Source organism: Strix aluco, chromosome 14 (assembly GCF_031877795.1).
Source record: "Strix aluco isolate bStrAlu1 chromosome 14, bStrAlu1.hap1, whole genome shotgun sequence".
NCBI lineage: Eukaryota > Metazoa > Chordata > Aves > Strigiformes > Strigidae > Strix > Strix aluco.
In genome coordinates, this window is record NC_133944.1 from 2,843,645 (window position 1) to 2,864,116 (window position 20,472).

The 20,472-nt window shown below is 38.0% G+C and overlaps 1 protein-coding gene across 1 annotated transcript in view; it reads left to right on the plus strand.

Moving 5' to 3' along the window:
• The window catches only part of ZCCHC14 (zinc finger CCHC-type containing 14), a 55,373-nt gene that overhangs the window by 22,268 nt on the left and 12,633 nt on the right, over window positions 1–20,472 (plus strand). Inside the window, exons 3-7 of the mRNA XM_074840063.1 lie at window positions 14,985–15,058; window positions 17,830–17,901; window positions 18,112–18,221; window positions 20,122–20,216; window positions 20,309–20,363. Coding sequence (XP_074696164.1) covers window positions 14,985–15,058; window positions 17,830–17,901; window positions 18,112–18,221; window positions 20,122–20,216; window positions 20,309–20,363 — 406 coding nt within the window. The remainder of the gene's footprint in view (window positions 1–14,984; window positions 15,059–17,829; window positions 17,902–18,111; window positions 18,222–20,121; window positions 20,217–20,308; window positions 20,364–20,472) is intronic.

Here is a 20,472-nt window from a genome sequence, read left to right on the forward strand (position 1 = left end):
AATTTAAAACTTAAAAACATTGAAGGATAGAAAACATGCAGGACCTCAAGAAGAAATGAAGGTGAATGTCAACTGCTGATTCTTGTCTCCTGCAATTCCTGCTGCAACCTGATGGCAAGTAGCTCACTAGGACTGGACGTTTCTGTGTCTGCTGCTTGAAGATTAAGGGATGTGTGAGATGTTCAGAAATGCTCAGCTTCATTGCTTCTCTGTAGAATTTAACACTCTAACATCTGGAAATGTTGGTTTTGAAATAACCCATTTCACTGCCATGTTAAACAGAGGCATACAAGAATTTAAAATAAATGGCCTGCTTATCCTATCTAGGCTTACATTTCCCCTAAACTAAATTGGACAAAAAAATACCACTTTAAAGAAGAAAATAGGAGTGATTCACATATATTCCTAGAAAACCATAATGTCCTTGCCCTTTTTTTTCATACTGTCACAAGCGTACTAATGACTAAATGGCAATTTTCTTGTGTATGGCATGCTTAAGAAGCTTTTATAGCTGGTTAGTTATTAGCTGGTATCAGTTTATTGTTAAATCCCCCATTTTGCAAAGCACATTTTTCATTTCATATACCTTTACATTTAGATTAATTCTTTTCTCCAAAAGGTGGCCCCCTGAGGGTAGTAGGCTTAAAGTACAACAATTTTATCAATAGGTAGCTGGAGTTTTTACAGGTAGTTGCATGTACAAGTCAGAAATGTTGTCATCCCTCACAGATTTTGGGGTCCAGATCTGAAAATTCATGAGAACTTAAAGTAAATCTTAAGTTTCGTTTTTGACTTTTGATGTCAGCATTAGGATTCTCGCATTGGGGCTCTTCTCTGCAGACATGGAAGGCTGGCAATTTCAAAAAAATCAGACTACAGTAGGGAAAAGATACCAGACATTGCAGGGCTTGTGATAACGTTAGAGAAAGTGGTGATATTGGGAATTGGAAACAATAAATTCTGGTTTCAAGTAGGGCGGTAAGTCACAGGAGGAGATGCATTATCCTTAGTACTGAGCGCTGGCATGTCATATTGGTCTGGTTTGAAAATGAGGAGGTGGGCGGAGAGGAAGGATGAGAACATGTCACAAAAGAAGTTGTTTACTTTGCCAGCAATTTTCTTTGCTTCCCCCTCTACTACAGCAAATATTTCTTTACTTTGCTTCCCTTCTTTCTAATCTGGAAGTGACCTTATTTAGTAAATCACACCACTTTATTTCCATGGAAGTGCTCATGATTTCTCACACTCAGTATCTGGCACAAGGGAACAGATGGACTGCAAAGAAGAAACAACAAATGTAATAATACTTATGCTAGTGAGAGCGACCTTTTGCAAATGGTAACTCATGAGTCTTAACTGCTGCAGGATGTGCAGTTAGAGGGGAGGAAATTGGTTGTGGTTTTCAAACAGTGCTCTCTTGCACTTTGACTGCCAGCTGATGCCAGCCTTGATTCACAGCTTGGAAGACAGTGGGTGATTTTTTTTATTTTTTTTTTAGACTGCAGATTCAAACTCAGAAGGAATTGGTGCCTTGTGTCCTTTGAGGATCACTGTGCAAGAGCTACTGGTTCTTGTGTTCTAGATATGGCCTCGCTTGTGATTTACAGTAGAGTCTTGTTGGCGTACCCATCGAGTTATAGGGTAGTCCTTGCCTCACATCAGGGCTGGCTTAATGTTTGTACACCTCTCTGAGAAAAAACTCAGGTTTATGTCAAAATGTTTGGGATTTTTCCAAGTGGTGGTCAGAAAGGTTCTTTAGACACCGCTTGTAGGCAGAAGCAAGTTCCTCCCCTTTGTTTTGCTTAAATAGTTAGATATTATTCCTTAAATTATGTGTGCCTTCACTAACTTCTATCTCCTTTTGCTAATAACCAAACCAGAAAACGGTGCTAGTAACACGGGTTCATTATAAATAGAATCAAAATGAAGACAGAATGAAGATGAGAACAGTTAAATTTTATTTGGGGTTGTTTAAAAAAAGATGGATTCTTCTGTTTAATGCGGGCTTAATGTAGTTTTCATAAACTGCATCTGTTGAAAAATGCCAGAGCCAAGCCAGATATTGAGACCTGGATTAAGAGATTTGACAGCTGTATGGGTAATGAAAGCATGTAGCGTTTGTGGGTTGATGCTAAGAAGTAAATTGAGAATAAAATCTCATTTGGGGATTGCAGATAGTGGAAACTGGGAGAACTTTAAGGGGTCATATTGTCCCGGACTTCTGTATAGTAGGATATCTTGTACTTACACATTTGATGCTCATGCAGTCAGATGTGTTTCTGGAATAGAGGAATTGTGGCTCTGATCCATATGCTGTATCTCTTACTGTGTGCCACACAAGTAGAGGAGGAGCCAAATAGTCATCTTTGGCATTGTTGAGGTGCTTTGTCAGATTTCATTTCTAATTTCATTTTGTCTTGCTCTTTTACGCTGGAAAGTCATAGGCTGTAATTATGCAAAACAATGGTTTTGATTAAATTAAATTTTATTTCTCAGGTGCACAGAAATGCTAAGCTAAAAGGTTAATGTTTCATTTGCTTTTTTGACTTGTTCTTTTATCTCCCTGGTAAAAAGCAGTGGACTTGCTGCATTACTTCACTGCCGGGAGTGGATGCATTTCATCAGTGTATGGTGCAGATGCTATTTTTAACAGTAACTCAAAGGGGTAGCCCTGCTAAAATTACATCATTAATATACACAGCTGAAAGGAAATGGCATAAAACACAACAGTGTCTTAGAAGATTATCTCTATTGTGTTTCCCACTTCTGTGGATGAAATATTCAATGTGCATCATTCAAGCAGAGATGCAGTTGGACCACCATATTTGCAAAGCATTCAGACTTTGTTTTCTTGTAAACAGTCCTGTGGAAGAGTGTAGTAAGTGAACTCGGTCTGCAAAAACAGTAGGGGTGAAATAAGCAGTAGTGGCTGGGGAGCTCGAAGTTTGTGTTCCTTCCTGTGCCTGTTATTAAATAGTTCAGGGATTTGCTAGATATCCTGTTATTGCAAAAGATGGTGGGCAGCTAGGGCTTAAAACTCTAGTTTTGCTAGAAGTGTGTTTTGTTTCATTCTGTGCTGCATGCTGAAGAATCTAGTGGCAAGTGAGGAGATTCAGAGCTTCAAGACTTTGAGGTTTTTAGTGGATGGGGTTTGGTTTTGTTTCTGTTCTTTTTACTTCAGTTCCTGGGCATTCTCACAGCCTTGGCAAATACTAATAAAATCTGCTTAGGTCTTCTCTTTCCTGTTGTATTTGCTTCATGGATGTGTTACAGAAACAGTTGTCTAATAGTTGTATGGTGTCTCAAAATACGCTTAAATGCCAAATTAGAACTTTTTTCTGTCTCTTTGAATTACTGGTCAAATCTTGTCTGGGACCCAGAATGAAGGAACAATGATTTATACAAAAGTCTAAAAGGGAACAAGAATATTAAAGCCTGAGACCAGAGACCTGAAAATGTACAAGGACATAATTGCTAACAAAAGGAGAACCTGACAGAAGCGGTTGTGCAGAGGGATATTTGTTTCCCACTGAACTAAGCACTTGAATGCATTTGTGGCTCTTGGCAAGACTGTATGTACTCAAGGTTTTGCCTAGTCTAGATTAGTCCCTTAGTCTGCTGTTTTTTACATCGTATGCTAACAGAATATTTTTTTCATTGTTAACAAGATTTTAATGTTATAATTCTTCAGGGAAGAAAAAACTGAAGGTGGTATAAAATTACTTTGTCCTTGCTGCTCATACTTGCTTGTTATTGCAGCCTTAGTCATGAGTTTCAAGATGCTGATACTGTTCTCAAAAATGCAGAAAACAGCACGTGCTTATTTACATGAGCACTAAACTACGCTGGCCTGGAGTAGCTGGCCTTCACATGAGACTAGCTGCATGCATTCGTGTGCCTTTGAGTTTGAAATGCACATTTCTGCTGTATTTTTGCTTCGGAGTTGGAAACTCTCAACACCTTTAGGTAGCTGAAGAAATCCTTCGGCCAAGGTTGGAGCAGCCGGCCATCTGATCTCAGCGCTCTGGTGTTTTATCACCAGATTGCCCTTCAAGCCAGGGCATGCTGGCTGAGCAGCTGCTGTGCTATAATCGCACTGACAGGGGTCCATCGGTGCCGATATATGGTTACATGCTGCAGCCCACAATCTGTGTTTGGCTGTGCTGTAGAAAAAAATAAATTATATAAACATACGTTTATATAATATGTATAATCAATATAGACATACATGTAACGTTCAGGTCCTGACTTGGTGACTTTGAAGCTTAAAGTGTTGCTGGGCAAATCCTCATCGGATGCAATTGTGATTGCTTACAACTGTAATTGTTTTTAAGCAGTGGGGACTGGGTCTTTTTAATGAAGACTAACACCAGATTATAATTATCTAAATGGGACCTAGAAGACTTAAATGAATAAAATCTTGTGCGATGAAGGAAAACTAATGGATAATAGGCAACCTTAACTCAGTTCCCATTTTCCTCATCCCTCCAAAAAAGGTGGTTGATTTGTTAGTTCAAACTGCACTCAGGTGGCATCTTGCATTATTTCAGTGGTGGGTCTGGTGTGCTGGTGGGAGACTCGATTTCTCCATCTGTATTTAGGACATTGCTCAAAACTTCAAAGCAAATGCCAGCTCAGATTCCCAGCTGTGGTGACTACCTGAATGTGTCATGTTTTCCCCATCTGGTTTCCTTTCAGGGTGCATCGGCGAGGTTTGTGTTCTCTTCATAAGCTCGGGGTATGTGTCTGTTCCATGCAGACCTACAAACTTCAAAGGCTTCAGCTGAATTGGGTTTGTTTCCTCTGGTGATTGGGATTTAGTGAAGCCTGGCTTTTCTGGGGTTTGGTACACTTTAGCACAAAAACTGTGATTAAGGAAAGGGCCTACACTACCAAGAGTGTTTTCCATGGAAAACTGACTTTGCATTTTTAGTTTTGTAGGTGAATATAGCATTCAGACTAGAACTAATCATCTGGCTTGCCTTGGGTTTGTGGGGGTTCAGTGAATTACGTGCCAGAGAAAATCTTTCTAGGGAATCATAAGACTTCTCTAGGATGAGATAACCTTCTCTTAAAAATAAGAAAGCCAATATTTTGTTCAAAAGTGATCTAAGAACAGTAAATAAAATAATTGCTTGATGAGATAAAACTCGACTAAATATACAACTGCATGTTACTTACCCAGTAAGTAAAAGTATTTATATACAAAGTTGAACATCTCTTGATTGCAGAGATATTTTTACTAGCATGGGCTGTGTAATTAGAGATGGCCTGCTTATTTTAATTGCCTATACAAGAATGTATGTTAGTGGTTACTGAAGCTGCCTTCAAACTGAGCGTTTGGGCTTATGGTCACTTTTGCAGCAGCACTTTTCAAAATAAGCTGTGCGTTCCTCCGAGGAGTCTACTCCAGTTAAATCGGAGAGGGAAGATGAGTCATTAGGCCGGATTTCTAAGCAAATTAAGCACACAGCTGCATTCATGACTTACACATGCTTTTCTCAGTTGTATGAAAATAGTTAATTAGCTGCACTTACATGTAGAATTAGCCAGCTTGGGGAATTAGGCAGTATATATATTTTACAAATTAAATTCTGAAGTCCTTCAAAAAACAAGTAGTCCCCCAGCCCCCAAGCAACAAAATCTGAGCACATGCTTAATCTCAAACGCTGTGACTAGCGTCTGAATTTGTTGTAGGATACCTTTAAGCCTTCAGTGTTGCAAGTGTTTACCTAAAGTCATGCTTGAAAATGCCCAAGTGTTTCCATGGTATTAAAAAACATAGTTAAAGATTCCTTTTTGGATGTGTTCTGCCTGACATTATAAAGAGATACATTTTCGCTTGATTAGAGCTACCTGAATTAAGGAATATGTTTTACATGTTGCTCAGTTGTCCTTAACTAATGTCAAACTCTTGCAGCCTTTCTTGGCTCTGTATCATAGCTCTCTTTCTGCCCAGAGCATTATTATATATATTTCAACAGCATATCCTTGGTAAGTATATGTTTCAAGGCACAGCACCTGTTTAGTGACATGTGTTGGTGCTCAGATTTAGTAAGGCAGTGGAGCTGTTATACAAATATGTCCAATACAGCAGCCCTTTCTGGATAATTTATTCTGTAAAAGCTTTTTCTGGCGTTAGAAAAGAAAAAAGGCAACTTGTAAGGCAGTTGTCTATTCAGTGGCGATGGCAGGCGGTTTAGCAGCAGTAATGCAAAAGCTAGTACTCTTGGCCTGAAGTACTTGGTAAGAAAAACCTTCAAATTAGTGTTTGAAGCTCTGTCTTGATTTTGAAAGCAGTTGTCTGATTCTTCTGGGTTTTACATTTTCGTGTCCAGATGGGAGTCTACTCCAGCCTTCAGTGCAGACAGCTTTTTTGTTTTATTTAAGCTTTTGAATCCAATGAAGTTGCGAAACCATTCTTTAGGTTGATTGGCTTTTGTGGTTGGCTAAAGTGCTGACAGTATCATTCAGTATTACTCAAAACAGTGTATGAATTCAATTAAAACCTTAAAAGCTAAGATATACAGACTTTTTTTAATATCTGTCTCTTTTGGAGAAACATAAGAAGGTCACTTAGTTGGCAAGTTAAATAAGCTGAACTGAGGAAAGAGCTGGAACATGAAAACTACTAGTTTGATTGGAGGCAAGCGATACAATCCCAGCATATTATTGCTTCCTGTATGCTGCCAAAAGTAAGCTAATGTCCTTGATTTTTAAAAAAAGCTCTGTAATTATTTCCCGTGGAATACTGCAATTCATAGTCTTCAGTCTTTTAAATTAAAGTAGAATTAACTTGTCGCTTCAACTCATGTTGTAAGTATTGTGTTGGTTTTGATCTTAAATATTCTCTAAATTGGAAGAACCCTTATTTCTTACAAAGAAAATAATAGTTCTAAGAGCATTTCTTCTGCCAATGTCGCTGCAAAGAGAAATTTTTCATTATATCCATGAAGCTTTAATTTCCAATGCCTTCCTGTGTGTTTTTGTGGAGGCAGCAGCCAGCCAGAAGACTTTCTTGCTAACCAGTAAAACTCCACTGTTTGGTTACGAGTTTTTTCCTATCTTTTTCCTTTTTAAGCAGACACTATGGGAAAGCTGCTGTCTGCTCTTCTACTTTCAGCCTTCAGAGATACCAGCAGAAAACCAGACAGTGGACCCTGTTATGAGGCTGAACTGGGTCCTGACAAGTCCATCATACCTTAAACTTGAGTTCTGTTTTCTCCCTTTTTCTCCACAAAACCATCTGCCTTACGAAGAGAAGATAATCAACTTAGCATTGACTTTTAGACTTTTAAGGAACCACAGACTGTTAATCTTAAGAGAAGTAAAGGCCAAAAAGTGGAAATGCAGGGAGCAGCAAGTGATACGATGTGCTCAGTAACTGCTAGCCAGTAGTTCCTGGGTCATGTACTATGACAGACTCTGCTTCATCAGCTTCAGTCACAGGAATGGACAAGAATTAGAGGCTCCTTTTTGTCCTCTACTAAATTTTCCCTCCTTTGTTTTTTCTAAATGAAAGCTGTGATGGTAATTAGTCCTGTCTCCTGAATTTGTGCTAGCCAGGCAGGATTACTTCCTGCAGGATGCTTGGTTTAAAGAATTTGGTAATCAGAAAATGACTGCTCTGTTTGGAGTCTCAAGTGAATGTGTGACTTCTTTTCAAGAGTGTTTTAATGATTTGTGGTCATTGATAAGTTTCAAAGATACTGTAAATGTAGTAGTCTTCTCCCTGGAATGCATTCTGATTTCCTGGGTGGGCCAGGCTTCATGGAATATTCTGAAGTTACCTGATGTGGGAAGAATAAGTAAAGATCTTACTGTGCTTTCACATCAACCACAATTTTTCTGCCCCCTTTTGGAAGGGGGAGGAAAATGCTATATAACTTACAGTTCAATTTAAATATTTCTTAGCAAGCAGCAGCTTTATATTTGCATAAAGGTTTTGGGATCACTTAAGTGTCCCAATTACGCCTCTTCACATGATGTTTTCACAATCCATAACCACTGTATTACGTGAAAACAGGTTAATGTCTTAATAAATTACCCTGCTGTGTCTGGAGAGTTCTGAGAATGAGATGTCATTTCTCTTCACTACCAATATAATAAGGAAAGGTCATTCTTGCATGACAACTCAATGTAGTGAACTGTACAGAGAATTGCTTCATCCTTTCCTATATTTGACTTTTTTTCTAGTAGTAGTGAAATAAGATCATTTTCAAAAAGCAACACTTATTTTCTTACCCGTTTTCCTCACTTTTAAGGAAATATTCTAAACACAGTTCTTAATGCTCTTGTGTGGAAGCAGTTTTTCCCCTCTAGTATAGCTGTAGGTAGACAAGCTCATAGCTGATTGATACATGCTTGTCACTTAAGTTAAATTTACCTCTAATACTTTTTAATTGTTTGATACACTGACATTTTAAGACTATATTATATGTCATGCCTTTTCCTGTTCGTTCCCTCCCCAGAAGCACAGTTTCTGTAGTATTAACATTATGTACCAGAGAGCATCTTGTGTTACTCCATTATTTGGACTCTGGCCCATCAGTATTTTGATGCAGATTGGGTATCTCTTAAAAGGAATAGTTTGTGTCTGAGTTAATGTGTCATGGGACAATCCAAGGTGTGCTTTTGTTGGTTGTTGAGTAGAGCAGAGTTCAAGTTGAATGGTTTCAGTGCTGTCCTCTTAGTATTTAGTGATTCAGAAGCTGTTAGGTCCAAGTTTGAAAGTTCAAAGTGGGGCTCTGGGGACACTCTTCCAGTGAAATCTTCCTCTGAAGAAGTCTCAGGGACAGACCAACAGTGCCAGTTCTTTCTTGGTTTAATGACGAAACTATTACAAGCTAATATTGTAGTTCTCTGATTTGTTGAAAGGTGTTTTAGTAAATAAACATGAGACTGATGTGATTTGAGGTCTGGGGACATATCATTAACACCAAGTTCTCAGCAACCTGAAAGATGCTGATTGGTGCTGAGTTATTTAGATGTCAATTCTCACTAATCTGCTCATGTTACAGACTCTGGCCAACCATTTCTGCATGTGCTTTGAAAACCTAATATTTGCTTCTGCAAGTTTTCTTCAGGCCTCCGGTATTCCAGTTAATTAATAATTTAAGTTTTGAGAAGTAGGAGGCTTGGGGAATAAAATAAATTTAGTTGATGAGAAAACTTAATCTTGTATGTTTGTGGCAGAATAGGATCAATCTATTTGCTGCTAAGAAGTGTGTGTCTTAGGGTTTTTTTTCATTCTCCATCATAGCGTAGATGAAGAGCTTTAAAAAGATCAGAAAGCTTCCCACTTTCTGAAAAACAGGCAAAAAAGTCCCTCTTAAGCTGATACTTGTAAGCAGTTTCTCAGCTTCAATTCAATTGATCAGTTGACCTTTTTGTTTGTTTTTTTTTTTTTAAAAAAAAAAACCACCCCAAACTTTGTCCTTTCATGTTCTTTGTTGCCATAAATAGGCTTTGAAACTAGCAATTAAACTGTTTCTTCTGTTTCCCCCCTCTTTTGCCTGTATGTATGGGAATATAAATGCTGGTGGGTTTGAGGGTTGAGTGGAGAGACTTTGTGGGTTTTTGTTTCCAGTTTTTGTGCAGTCATTTGGGATTACCTTCCGATGTCTAATGGACAACAGTCATTGAGTAATGCTGCTTTTGAAGTATTTATTTTAGAAAAACAAGAGGAGATGCCATGTGAAAGTCTTGCTGTTGCATTTTCAGTTACTACTTCTGTGTAAACAAGGATGTGGAAAGTATTTTATTAGTTCCCTTTTGTTAGGTAGACCTTTTCAGCAAAAATTCAATTGCTGTATTTGTATTTGGATGCTTGTTTCCATGAAGACACAACTTCATGAATGAAAATTAATAAATCTTTAAATCCAGAAGCATCAACTGGGATTATATACTTAGCCTCCTGTATAACACAAACTAAAGGATTTTACTTATGATTTTCTCCTGCTTAAGAATTGTAGCATTTCTGATTTTTTTGTCAAGTACCATGTCTCAAGAGCTGCACAGGTTCAACCCAGACTTATGACACTTAAAATTTATCACCTGAATGCTGGAGAACAGTATTTCCGTGCTACGTGCCACACAAACTGGACCTACATGCAGTGATTTAATAAAGAAAACAACTAGCTAGGTACGGAGTAGAAATTACTCTTTCTGACTGTGTGGTAAATTCTTCCTGATCGTTTCAATGTCATTCACTTTAACCCAATTGCTCAGCTCTCGTGACCTGCTCCTGGCTTGCAGTCTTATCTGTGGTTTTCATCTAGTGTCATACAAAAAAAGCTCTACTTTCAGGTATGTTTTCTTTTGGTAAAGAAAACTGCTAAAAAAACCCACCACTGTGTAAAGCTATTCATGAAATTGTAGGAAAAACATACTGGTACAAATTATACTGATATGCATAGTAAAACTGGTGAAAGATGGAATGGGTTTTCGATTTAATTCTAGAGTGCTGGTGTTAGTGCTGAAATACTGGATATTATGTGAAAGGACTAGCCTTCGCTCAACACTTGTGATTATCTTGAATTTTTTTACTTTTTCAGGAGGAACACAATTCTCAGTGTGACCTATCTAGTCCTTTTACTTGTTAACAGTGACTTGATCCAGCAGCTGAAAAAATGGAGTTGGAAAAAACCACAACCTACGATGGGATATTAAGGTGGTTTCCAAAAATGATGTGTTTTCTGCTCATGCCCACAACCATGCATGTTTTACCCTGACCTTGACCTGCCAGGAGTGGCTAATTCTAAAGTGTTTGCTTTGGTCTTTCACTTTCTGAAGCTGCTGACATTTTGGGAGGAGGAGGTCCAAAGTCCTGCTCTTTCAGAGGAGAGGCTGGGCAGTGGCTGGCACCAAGAAAGCCAGAGGGTTTAATACCTGGTCATGAGGAGAGGGAAGGAGTTGTCTGTGCCTTCACAGAAACACTGAACTGATCAGATGACCGATGCACTAATATCAGCCAAATGGGTAAAAATCCCTGGCTAGAATGGGAAAACAGAACTGAATAAAATGTTTTCGAGCTCACTGGATCTGTTTTACCTGGGCATCTTGGAGCAGTGGCGGGGATGGGGGAAGCACTGTTTGGAAAGGAGGAAAGATGACCCTGCCTCTGTGCTGCAGTAGTTCAAATGCAAGCTTCCATACTTGATAAAATTCAATGTACAATTGAAAACTACATGAAGAATGCTTCTCTTTTGTGTTTAAAAGAAAGCAGCAAATAAAGTAGTAATAAAGAACAGCAAACCACCTTAGGAAACTTGATCTCTGGGAGTGAATGAGGATGTTTTTGTACTCTCTGCTGCCCTTTCAAAGTAGAGTTCAGCAAAAGACTAAAGGTTCAGCTATTGAAAAATCTGATCCCTAGGAACTGTCAGTGCACACTTAGGGCTGTGCAGATATGTCCCAGTACTCTGCCCTTTTCTGAATGGTGCCACACGACCCTTGTAACAGAGGGTGCCACAGCCTCTGCGGGAGCCTCTCCTACAGCGCTGAAGTTCTACCAACCTCCTTTATATTCCTCTACTTATTTCATCTGACTGTTTTGCTTATCTGCCTTAATTCCTCAGATAATTAGGGATAAATCTCCATGAGGAAAAGTCTTCTGTGCCCCTCTGCCAATGCAGCTCAGAAAGCCTAGCACTGAGGGAGGCATGTATGCATACACACACAAGCACTTTTTTGGGATCATTTTACAGGGAAGTGCTGGGAGAGAGGAGCAGACAGAAAGGTACATCTGAGATCTTGTATCGTGGCTGATACCCTGCCAAGCTGCTCTGGTCGGTTCCTGCCCCATGCACAACAACAAAGCCTAACGTGGAGAGTGTTAACTCTGGATGAGTTCCTATTGATTAGTTCCAGACCTAAAGCTCAGATTTAAAGTAGTGCAAATATACTTGCTCTGGCTACCTCTTGAATTAGAAACATTATTTTTTTTTTTAATCCCCTGAGTTGGGAAGCTTGAGTTTTGCTGAATTCAGCATCCTGAAAAGACAACAGTATCATGTGTCCTTAATTCTGTACAAAGGTTTTTCTGGTCATGGACTTATTTGTAGTGGTATTGGGTAGAGTCAGGTCTTTGAGCACTTTCCCATGCTTTTGAGAGTAAATACAGTAAAAAAAAAAAAAACCAAACCTTTTTTTTTTCACTTCATAATTTGTTAGACAGCAGATTTAATATCCACTCACTCCTACTTGGTAGATGACACCTTTTTGTTTCTGAGTTTTGTATGATTGATTGCTCTGAATAAAGTTAAGCTTCATGGCAGATTTAGGAAAGTCTTTTTAGTAAAACCAACCACAAGTTAAATAATACAGAGAATATGTGAGAGGCCACATAACAAAAACATACAACTTGACAAATTAATCAAGAACTCTAGAATTTTTTAGACAGATGATACTTTTCACAGTATTAGCCAGTGGGGAGAAAATTACTGGAGCACTTTATATAACATTAGAAATTATCCAATCAGTTTTCCCTAGAAGCATATTGCTGCTGCACAGTGAACTATATTTCATACTCTAGAACAGACCTAATCTTACAAGATTCAGTTTAGGATCACTGCAGTGAGTGCAGAAATATCTACCTAATGGTTCACTTTGCTAATTGCAATCATTTTCCAGAGGATAAATTCACTGCAGCAGATTATATTAACTGAACAAGTTCAGACCAGAACTTTAGCATGAAAAGGTCACGTAACTGTCAGCACAACAAAATCCACGAGGCAATTTAAAGTTTGTTATTAACCCACATAGTAAAATGGAAATAGCTTTATTTTATGTTGATAGGTAATCCTATTTTGCTTGAATTACTGTAGAGGAATAATGAATAGATAGATAGTATTTGAATACTGTAGAAATACCAGTGATGAGAACAGTTTCAGTAAAGTGATACTGGATTTTCTATAAACAACAAATGCTGAGTAACACTTGCTATGTCTTTCTAGCTTTCTTTGTCCTACTCCAAAAACAGATGTTGCAGCAGTTGACGCTAGGCTTTCTACAAGTTAATTTGCTCATCCTTCAGCTGTTTTACCAACAGTATGGTGATACCCCCTCTCAATATCTGCTTTACAAGCTCTTTCTAATTCTGAAGTACATATAATTCTAATCAATATTCAGTGTTTTTAAACTGTGATCACAGTTAAGGTTGCCCTAAATTCTGTTAAATAAGCATACTGAGGTAGATTTTTCTTAAAATGGCAAGAAGACCTCTGAACCATGTGCGTGTTTAAATCTTCATGCTACGACATACTGTCTAGATAGCTCATCAATATCTGGCATGCAGAAGATTTATTCCTGTGGTGCTCACCATGCAGTGTAGCAGCACGGTAGCACTGTAAAATCATTTCAGAAGCGTGAGAGGAATCCACTGAAAACTTTTCAAGGAGCAAGTCTACAAAAAGCATAATATGCAGGAGAATGTAGTAAGGAATGAATTGACATTATTCAGAAACTCAAGGATCTATGTTGTTGTAGTTGGGAATTACCTGGAGAAGGAATGGTTGAGATGATCATAAAAGGAATGTTAATTCTGTATTTTAAAGACAGACACAAACACCTGTAGATCTATTTAAAACTTGCCAGTTCTAAAAATTTCAACTGCAAATAAATAAGACTCAGAGGAGGTCTTTAAAACAGCCAAGACCTAGGTTGTAACATTTTTAAGTGAACAGGACACAACAAAACATTTTAAATGGCCACAATAAAGACTTCAGGACATGATTGTTTTAAGGTAGAGGAAAATCAAGCTCCAGACAGACAATAGGGTGGCTTTGGCTGAAGTCTCGCTGTGGGGAGTAGGGAGACGCGCAGCTGCTGATGAAATAGGTTGCCTGTTGTAATGCTGTCGCTGTGACTTTGCACTGCAACTCTTTTGTCATGCAGTTATGTTATGAGGAAGTTAGATGTGAGAAACATCAGCTTGAGTCTTAGTGTACAAATAGTCTTGAAAGCAGGTAAACATCTTGTAAATGGTGGTTTGTCAGAAACAAAATGGTAGGGCTCTGGGTTTTGATTGTTAAAACCACTAAGTGAAAACACGGTATACACAGCATGCATCCCTTCAAGCACCTGCTGCTTGGAGGTAAAATTCTAGTGACTTTATTTTAGTATAATTGCTTTTTAATTTTTAAGCCAATGTAAATTGGCTTTTATAAGAAAAATTCTCTGTGTGTGTATCCCCATGTGTGCAGTCAAAAGGCAGGAGAAATTTGCAAGAGAAATAGAAAGTCAGTAAAATAATCTCCATAAAGTTTAGCATGGTGGAATTTCTGATCTGTGTGTATTGGGAAATGAGAGTCTCCAAGAATTTAGCGTATCAAATATCTGATGCATAAGATCGTGTCTTTAAAGGCTGTATATCATATGTAGAGATGGAAGCAGTGACCTGTACTGTTATTCAACCCTTTCCACAGTAAGATCCTGTTTTTACTTACAACTTACTCAAATTGCAGTAATTGAGGCTGAAATTTTCCATGAAACTGTAGTCAAGGAGGAGCTGTGGTGTCAACACTGTAGTAAAAACACACTAAACTCCCTGCAAAATCAGCCCCTGAAAACACGGAGACTTTTGCCTGTCTTCGTTTCTCTGTCCGCCAGTTTTCCTTCGGGTGGGTGGTGGTTGCTACTTCATGTTACTGAGATAAATCCATGCATGTTTGTGTAGCGTTCTGTTATTACACCAATGAGTGGTATGATAAGGCCATGAGGAAATAAAGAACTTTGCATTTAGTGTATTGTTTGGATACTGGTTGAAACAAAGCCCTGCTGAGGTTAGAATCGAAAGCACCACGGGGCAGTGGTACCAACCTTCCCGTCTGCCAAGCGAGGCCAGCCCGAGCTGTGCACCTGAAGCACCGTCGTAAGTCGTTGGACGCTCTCAAAACGAGTCCTGGCACTCCTAAAGAGTCATCACTTCTGCATGCGTTCAAGAATATCCTCCTCATTCTTCTTATCTCTTTGCTTTTTCATAGTGAGTGTTGAAAAAGTGGAATTAAAGGGACTGGCACACAAGAAGAATGAAAGAAATGTTGAATATTCCTTTGAGGTAAGTTTTGGTGATTTTTTTTGTGATTTTGTTTTTTGTTTTTTGTTTTTTTGTTTTACTGTGAAGGAAGGCAGGATAATACTTGAGGAGTTAAAGAAATTCTCAACTTCATTGTTATATCCCAGACATTGGCCTAGTGGAGCTCCTTTGGGATATAGATGGTAATCAGATTTTTTAATCAATGATTTGGCAGTAGTCATAAATGGCTGTTGAACATTTGTGGATGATGCAGAGATTGTCTGGTAAGTGGGACACAGGCAAACAAAAAATTCACTCTAACGCAGGAAGTTATGTCAAAGTATATATTTAGAGGAAAATATCATACAACAGTTACAGAGTGTTTATCTATGTGCTGGAATGCAGAAGCTAGAAAGAATTTAAGTCTTAATCTGGACAAATGAGAGTTTAGACTCTTAGGCTCTGCTGCACATAGGGAAAAAGAGGTAGGATGGTCATTTATCTTTGCATTCAGCACTGAAGGGAGTGTGAGACTGTGGCATATGGTTCAGGCGTTACTGGTTTTAAAAGGGGTGTTGAAGAGTACAGAAAATAGCTATGGAAATTATTCAAGACTTGAGGAAAATGCCATGTAGTGAGAGACTTAAAGAACTTGATGGAAAGGTGACTTTCAGTATCATAAAAAAGCATTTTCAAAGGGAAGAAAATATTTTACGGTAAAGGGAGTGTTAATCTAGCAGAAGAAGGCATAACAGGAACTGTTGTCTGAAAATTGAAGCCAGACTAATTCAAACTGGAAGTGAGAATAGTTTCTTTGGAATGAGAGTGGTTAGCCACAAGCTGCTAGGAGAAGTGGCTTCCCCCCGTTTTTATGCAGCTTTTGGAGGTTCGGTCATTGCTCACAGTTTCTGTGGAGGGATGACTTCATTCTGTGAAACCTTGTGTTAATAGTGGATTCAGGGTACTGGCGAGAAAGAATGACAAACTGCTTTTCTTCCATCTAGTTGGACGACTTATTCCAAAATTCAGAATGCAAAGCCCAGAAAATGTCTTTGGTTTGCTTAATGAGGCAACGGAGCCAAACAGTTGGTGCGAAAAGGAGAACCCGAAAGAAAACGGACAGTAGAATTTCAATTATCTACAACTTTTACCAAAAAGAAAAAGTTATTCTTTAAAACTACCACCCAAGATAGAGCATCAGTTCAGCATCTTCCTGCGATGCTGACAGCGTTAACCTCTGCATGACTCGATTCTGAATCTCATCGTTGTTCCAAATGTCATCAATATTAGACAGGATTTTTTCAAGGGGTTTTAAAAATCTTTATGAAGTATGTAGTTGTCTGGACTCCAGTTGCGTATTAGTATCTTGTGAAATATCTTCTCCTATTATAAGTTTTTCTATAAATAGCAGAAACGACTTTTACCAGTATTTTACGTGATGGTTTGTAACTGAAAGAACAGTGCATAGTTTAGCTGAGCTTAATAAATTGCTGTTTGCTGGGTTAGAAACCCAACTATTAAATGTTTTGTTTAGTAACTTGGGAATAGAAGGTCAATAGAGCAGTTTAGTGTTTTCAGCATCGCTTCGCAATGCTATTGTTTCCTGCGTTTGCAGTTCACGTTATTGTTTTATAAGTATTGAAAATTATAACAAGTTAGCAAAATGTAAGTTGTTACAAATGTGGGGTTATTACAAAACTAGAAAGAAAGAGAAATTTCTCCTACATTCACTGAAATTTCTCATGAATCTAAAAAAAAATATTAATTTATCACAAACTTTAAAAAAAAACAAAAAACCCCACAGGCTTAAGTTTTCTGCGCTTTTTTTTTTCCCCCTTAACTTTTTGTGTAACAGCTCTGCAGAGAGGAAATTCCTCCATTATGTAATATATTTTGAAATACTCTCCTCTCACCAGTCTTTTTGGCAGCCTTCTGATGGCTGGAAAAACTTTGTGTATGTTTTCAGTTGTCATTGAAACTAGTGTCATGTGAGAAGATGGCCTCCTGATTCTTCAACCCGTAAACCCAGCTTCTTCCCCTATAGAACTGCTGAAGATCCATATGCCTTCCAGACGCCTTGAATAGATATCTTAAGTCTGAAGGGACTTAGCATTGGCCAGTCTTACGCTGGTATTCGTTGTGCCAAGAAATCCTGACTTTTGGCTCAGTTAAAGTAATCATCTACCAACCAATAAGTGCCTCTGTATCTAAGAATGTAATGACTTAATGCAGAAAGCGTATGGGAAGAGATACTGCACGATTTCCTTTTTCTAGGGCACATACAAAATGGTGCCTAAGGAGCGTAGCTAGAGCAGTAACTGCAGGTTTCATTTCTAAGGTTTTGCCTTTTTTTGCAGTGGGGGGATTTCCTGCCATCTTCAACTTTGTACGGCATATGGAGTTGATTAATTATAAATAGGCACTGTTGTGCTGCGGTGAGTTGTTCGGATTGCACGTCAGATTCTACAAACCAGCTGTTTTCTTTAACAATAATAAGAAAAAAAAATTTCCATTACTTAGTAGTCTGTTCCTTAATACTGGATGTCTGCAGAGTGCAATGGCTGTGTAAACTATGAAGTGCTTTTTTAAGCATTCAGAATAGTTGTTAAGTATAATAACAGCAAGAATCGGGCAGCAAGGGAGGACCGAGCAATAGTTACTTGTGCACAAAAAAGTTTTTCCTTGTTGATGTCACATGTTACAAACCTTCTTGCAGTCTGTGGGAGACATTTGATACCTGTTATTGATGTTTTGGAGCCCAACTTAAAACCCTGACTATTAGTTACTAAACTGAATACTTTTTACTTCCTAAGGTCCTGTGGTCTGATTCTTCAGTGACGTTGGTAACCAAATCTTCCACTGAAGTGACTGAATTTATTTCAAAGGTAAAGGCGATATGAAAAATACTTTGCAAACTGAGAGATGTTTTGTCCCTATATGTAATTTTGTTCAATGACATTTTTCAAAATGTACTGAGATAATACAGATAGATTGAATTTCATAAAATGTTTGACCTATAAATTGCTGTGCCTTGCATCTCATATGAGTAACAAGTCTTCTTTTCACTTATTATTTGTAATATCCTCCACCTTTAGCTATCTCAGCTGTATCCAGAAGAAAACTTGGAGAAATTCATTCCTTGCCTAGCTGGTCCAGATTCATTTTACCTAGAACGGAACCACATGGACCTGGAATCGGACCTTAGGTATGCTGGGGGTTTTGTTATTGTGGTTTTTTTTATCTTGACAGTTGGCTTTTATCACCAACTGGAAGAAAAAAACAGGAAATAGAAATATTATGTTCATATTCTAAATTACTTTCAAGAAATTAGACCCTGATCCTGAGCGTTATTTCTTGATGTTCTACTAATTCCAGTGCATAAGAATATTTCAGGAATTCTTTCTTCAGAAATACAGATGGTAATAATCTTCTGTATTAAGCTTCCTGGAGAACTGACATTTCCTCATTCCTTGTTAAAAACAAATAGAGGATCATTGGCTTTGCAGAAGCTTGGTTTGGGCTCAAAGAACAGCCAAAACTGCTTTTAAAAAACCCCCAAAACTCAGGAGAAAATAGTTGCCTGAATAGACATCTGTCTGTATTGAGGGATGAGTTGTGGGGATTTCTTTTCCCCCTACCCTTTCACAGAGTTTTTTATTGTCGCAGTTGTTTTAGGTTGTCATGGTGTTTATTTATTTTCATTTTTAAAAAGGTAGGGATTTATGTATATATTATGGCCCTTAAATTTTTGGAAATGATTACAGCTAAGAAATTTTTGAAGCCTTAGATAGTACCTCTTCACATTATCAGCAATCACCTGCCCATTATCTAATCTAAAACACCGTTTTAAAAATCATCATCTGTGGCAGGTCACAGCAGTTCTCTCTTTCTAAATACTGAAATAGCTTTGCTAGGAAAATTTGAGGGACTTAAATTATTTTTGGCTACTACTGTCTGTATCTATGCAAATTACTAAATGACATTTTAAAATACTAATTAACTTTTGTTAGAGCTTCAGCTAAACACCTCTTTCCCCTAAATCGAGACAAGACTTTTGTCCACCATTGGCAGAGCCGCAGTGGATATTGTTTTTCCATAGTCAGAGCTAGCAGGTGCATGCCTAGATTATTTTTCATTGCAAACAGCATTAACATTTCAAACAGTCCCTTCTGTGCTTTGAGGATCACAGCCTATTGATGAGAATTAGGGAGGGTAAGAGACAAATGCGTGTTGCTGCTGCTGCTGTTTAGCTAGCAACAGTCTACAAATCTAGGTTAATAGAGCAGCAATCTGCATTTACACAGCAACAGTTGTGCCTTTGGAGCACAGGAAGAAGCTGTTAAGTGCTACATATTTGAAAAATTCAGAAATAAACTGTGATTTTTCAAGGTGGAAAGCGTGTTTGTGTGTGTAGAGCTGAATTATTTTTTACTCCAAGACTTTAAAAATGACAAAGAGATGGTCAAAACGCTCTCTTCTTTAAACAGGTTTCTATATGCTTTTAAATCTATAGAAGATTTGGCAAAAGGCAGTCCAGTTTGCATGACAATAAGAAGTTTAGTCATGTTGATAGAACGCACTTTATACATTGCAAAGTTTTAGGAGATTGCCCTTTTTTCCCCAAAAAGAGGCACAGCCATCCTAGGGAAAATGTGACATAAGTTTTACAGCCTTTTTCCCTACACTGCCAGATTCTGCATCTGCTGTTTATCTCTCGAAGAGGAGAAAATTAAATAACAGATACATCTATATTTTATGGTCTTCAGGTTTGTGAATTTGAAATGAAATTTTCAAGTTGATATTTTAACATTTTCTGCCTTACACGCATTCAGCATTCCTAAATTAAGTATCTTTAATGAAATGCTAAGCAGAATGAAAGCAACACAACAGTAACATGTTTAAGTAGTATCGAGGATAAGAATATCCATACATTTCAAGTCTACATTGATTCAGAATTGCATGGTGTTACGTCTTTTATGGTTTAGTTTCAAAATGTTAACTTCAATTTCAAAATTTCATGTGCCATCTACAATCATGATTGCATAGGCAGCTGCCAGTCAAATCTAACAGAATGGGGGGTTTATTTGCTTTTGATGAATGTGCAGGTATTTGGCACCATTACCTTCCCATGTGGTGAAAAATGACCACGTTAGAAAGTTCTTCAGCACTTCATCTCCTTCACAGCAACTTCAGAGTTCAAGTAAGTTTAAATCAAGTTTAAAAATTAATGTTTTGTACCGATGTACATGTCATAAACTGATGCCATTTGTAACTTCTGTTCCCTGTTTTTAGATCCTGGCAACCCCTCCCTTTATAAAGTAGGAACTACGCTGGGAACATCTGGAAGGTGAATTATTTATTTGGTTTACATTTGTTCTGGTTAGTTGTAAAACCCCATTACATAGGTAATTATCTGTCTCCCCATTCGCGTCTACACTTTCATATTCATCTGTAGA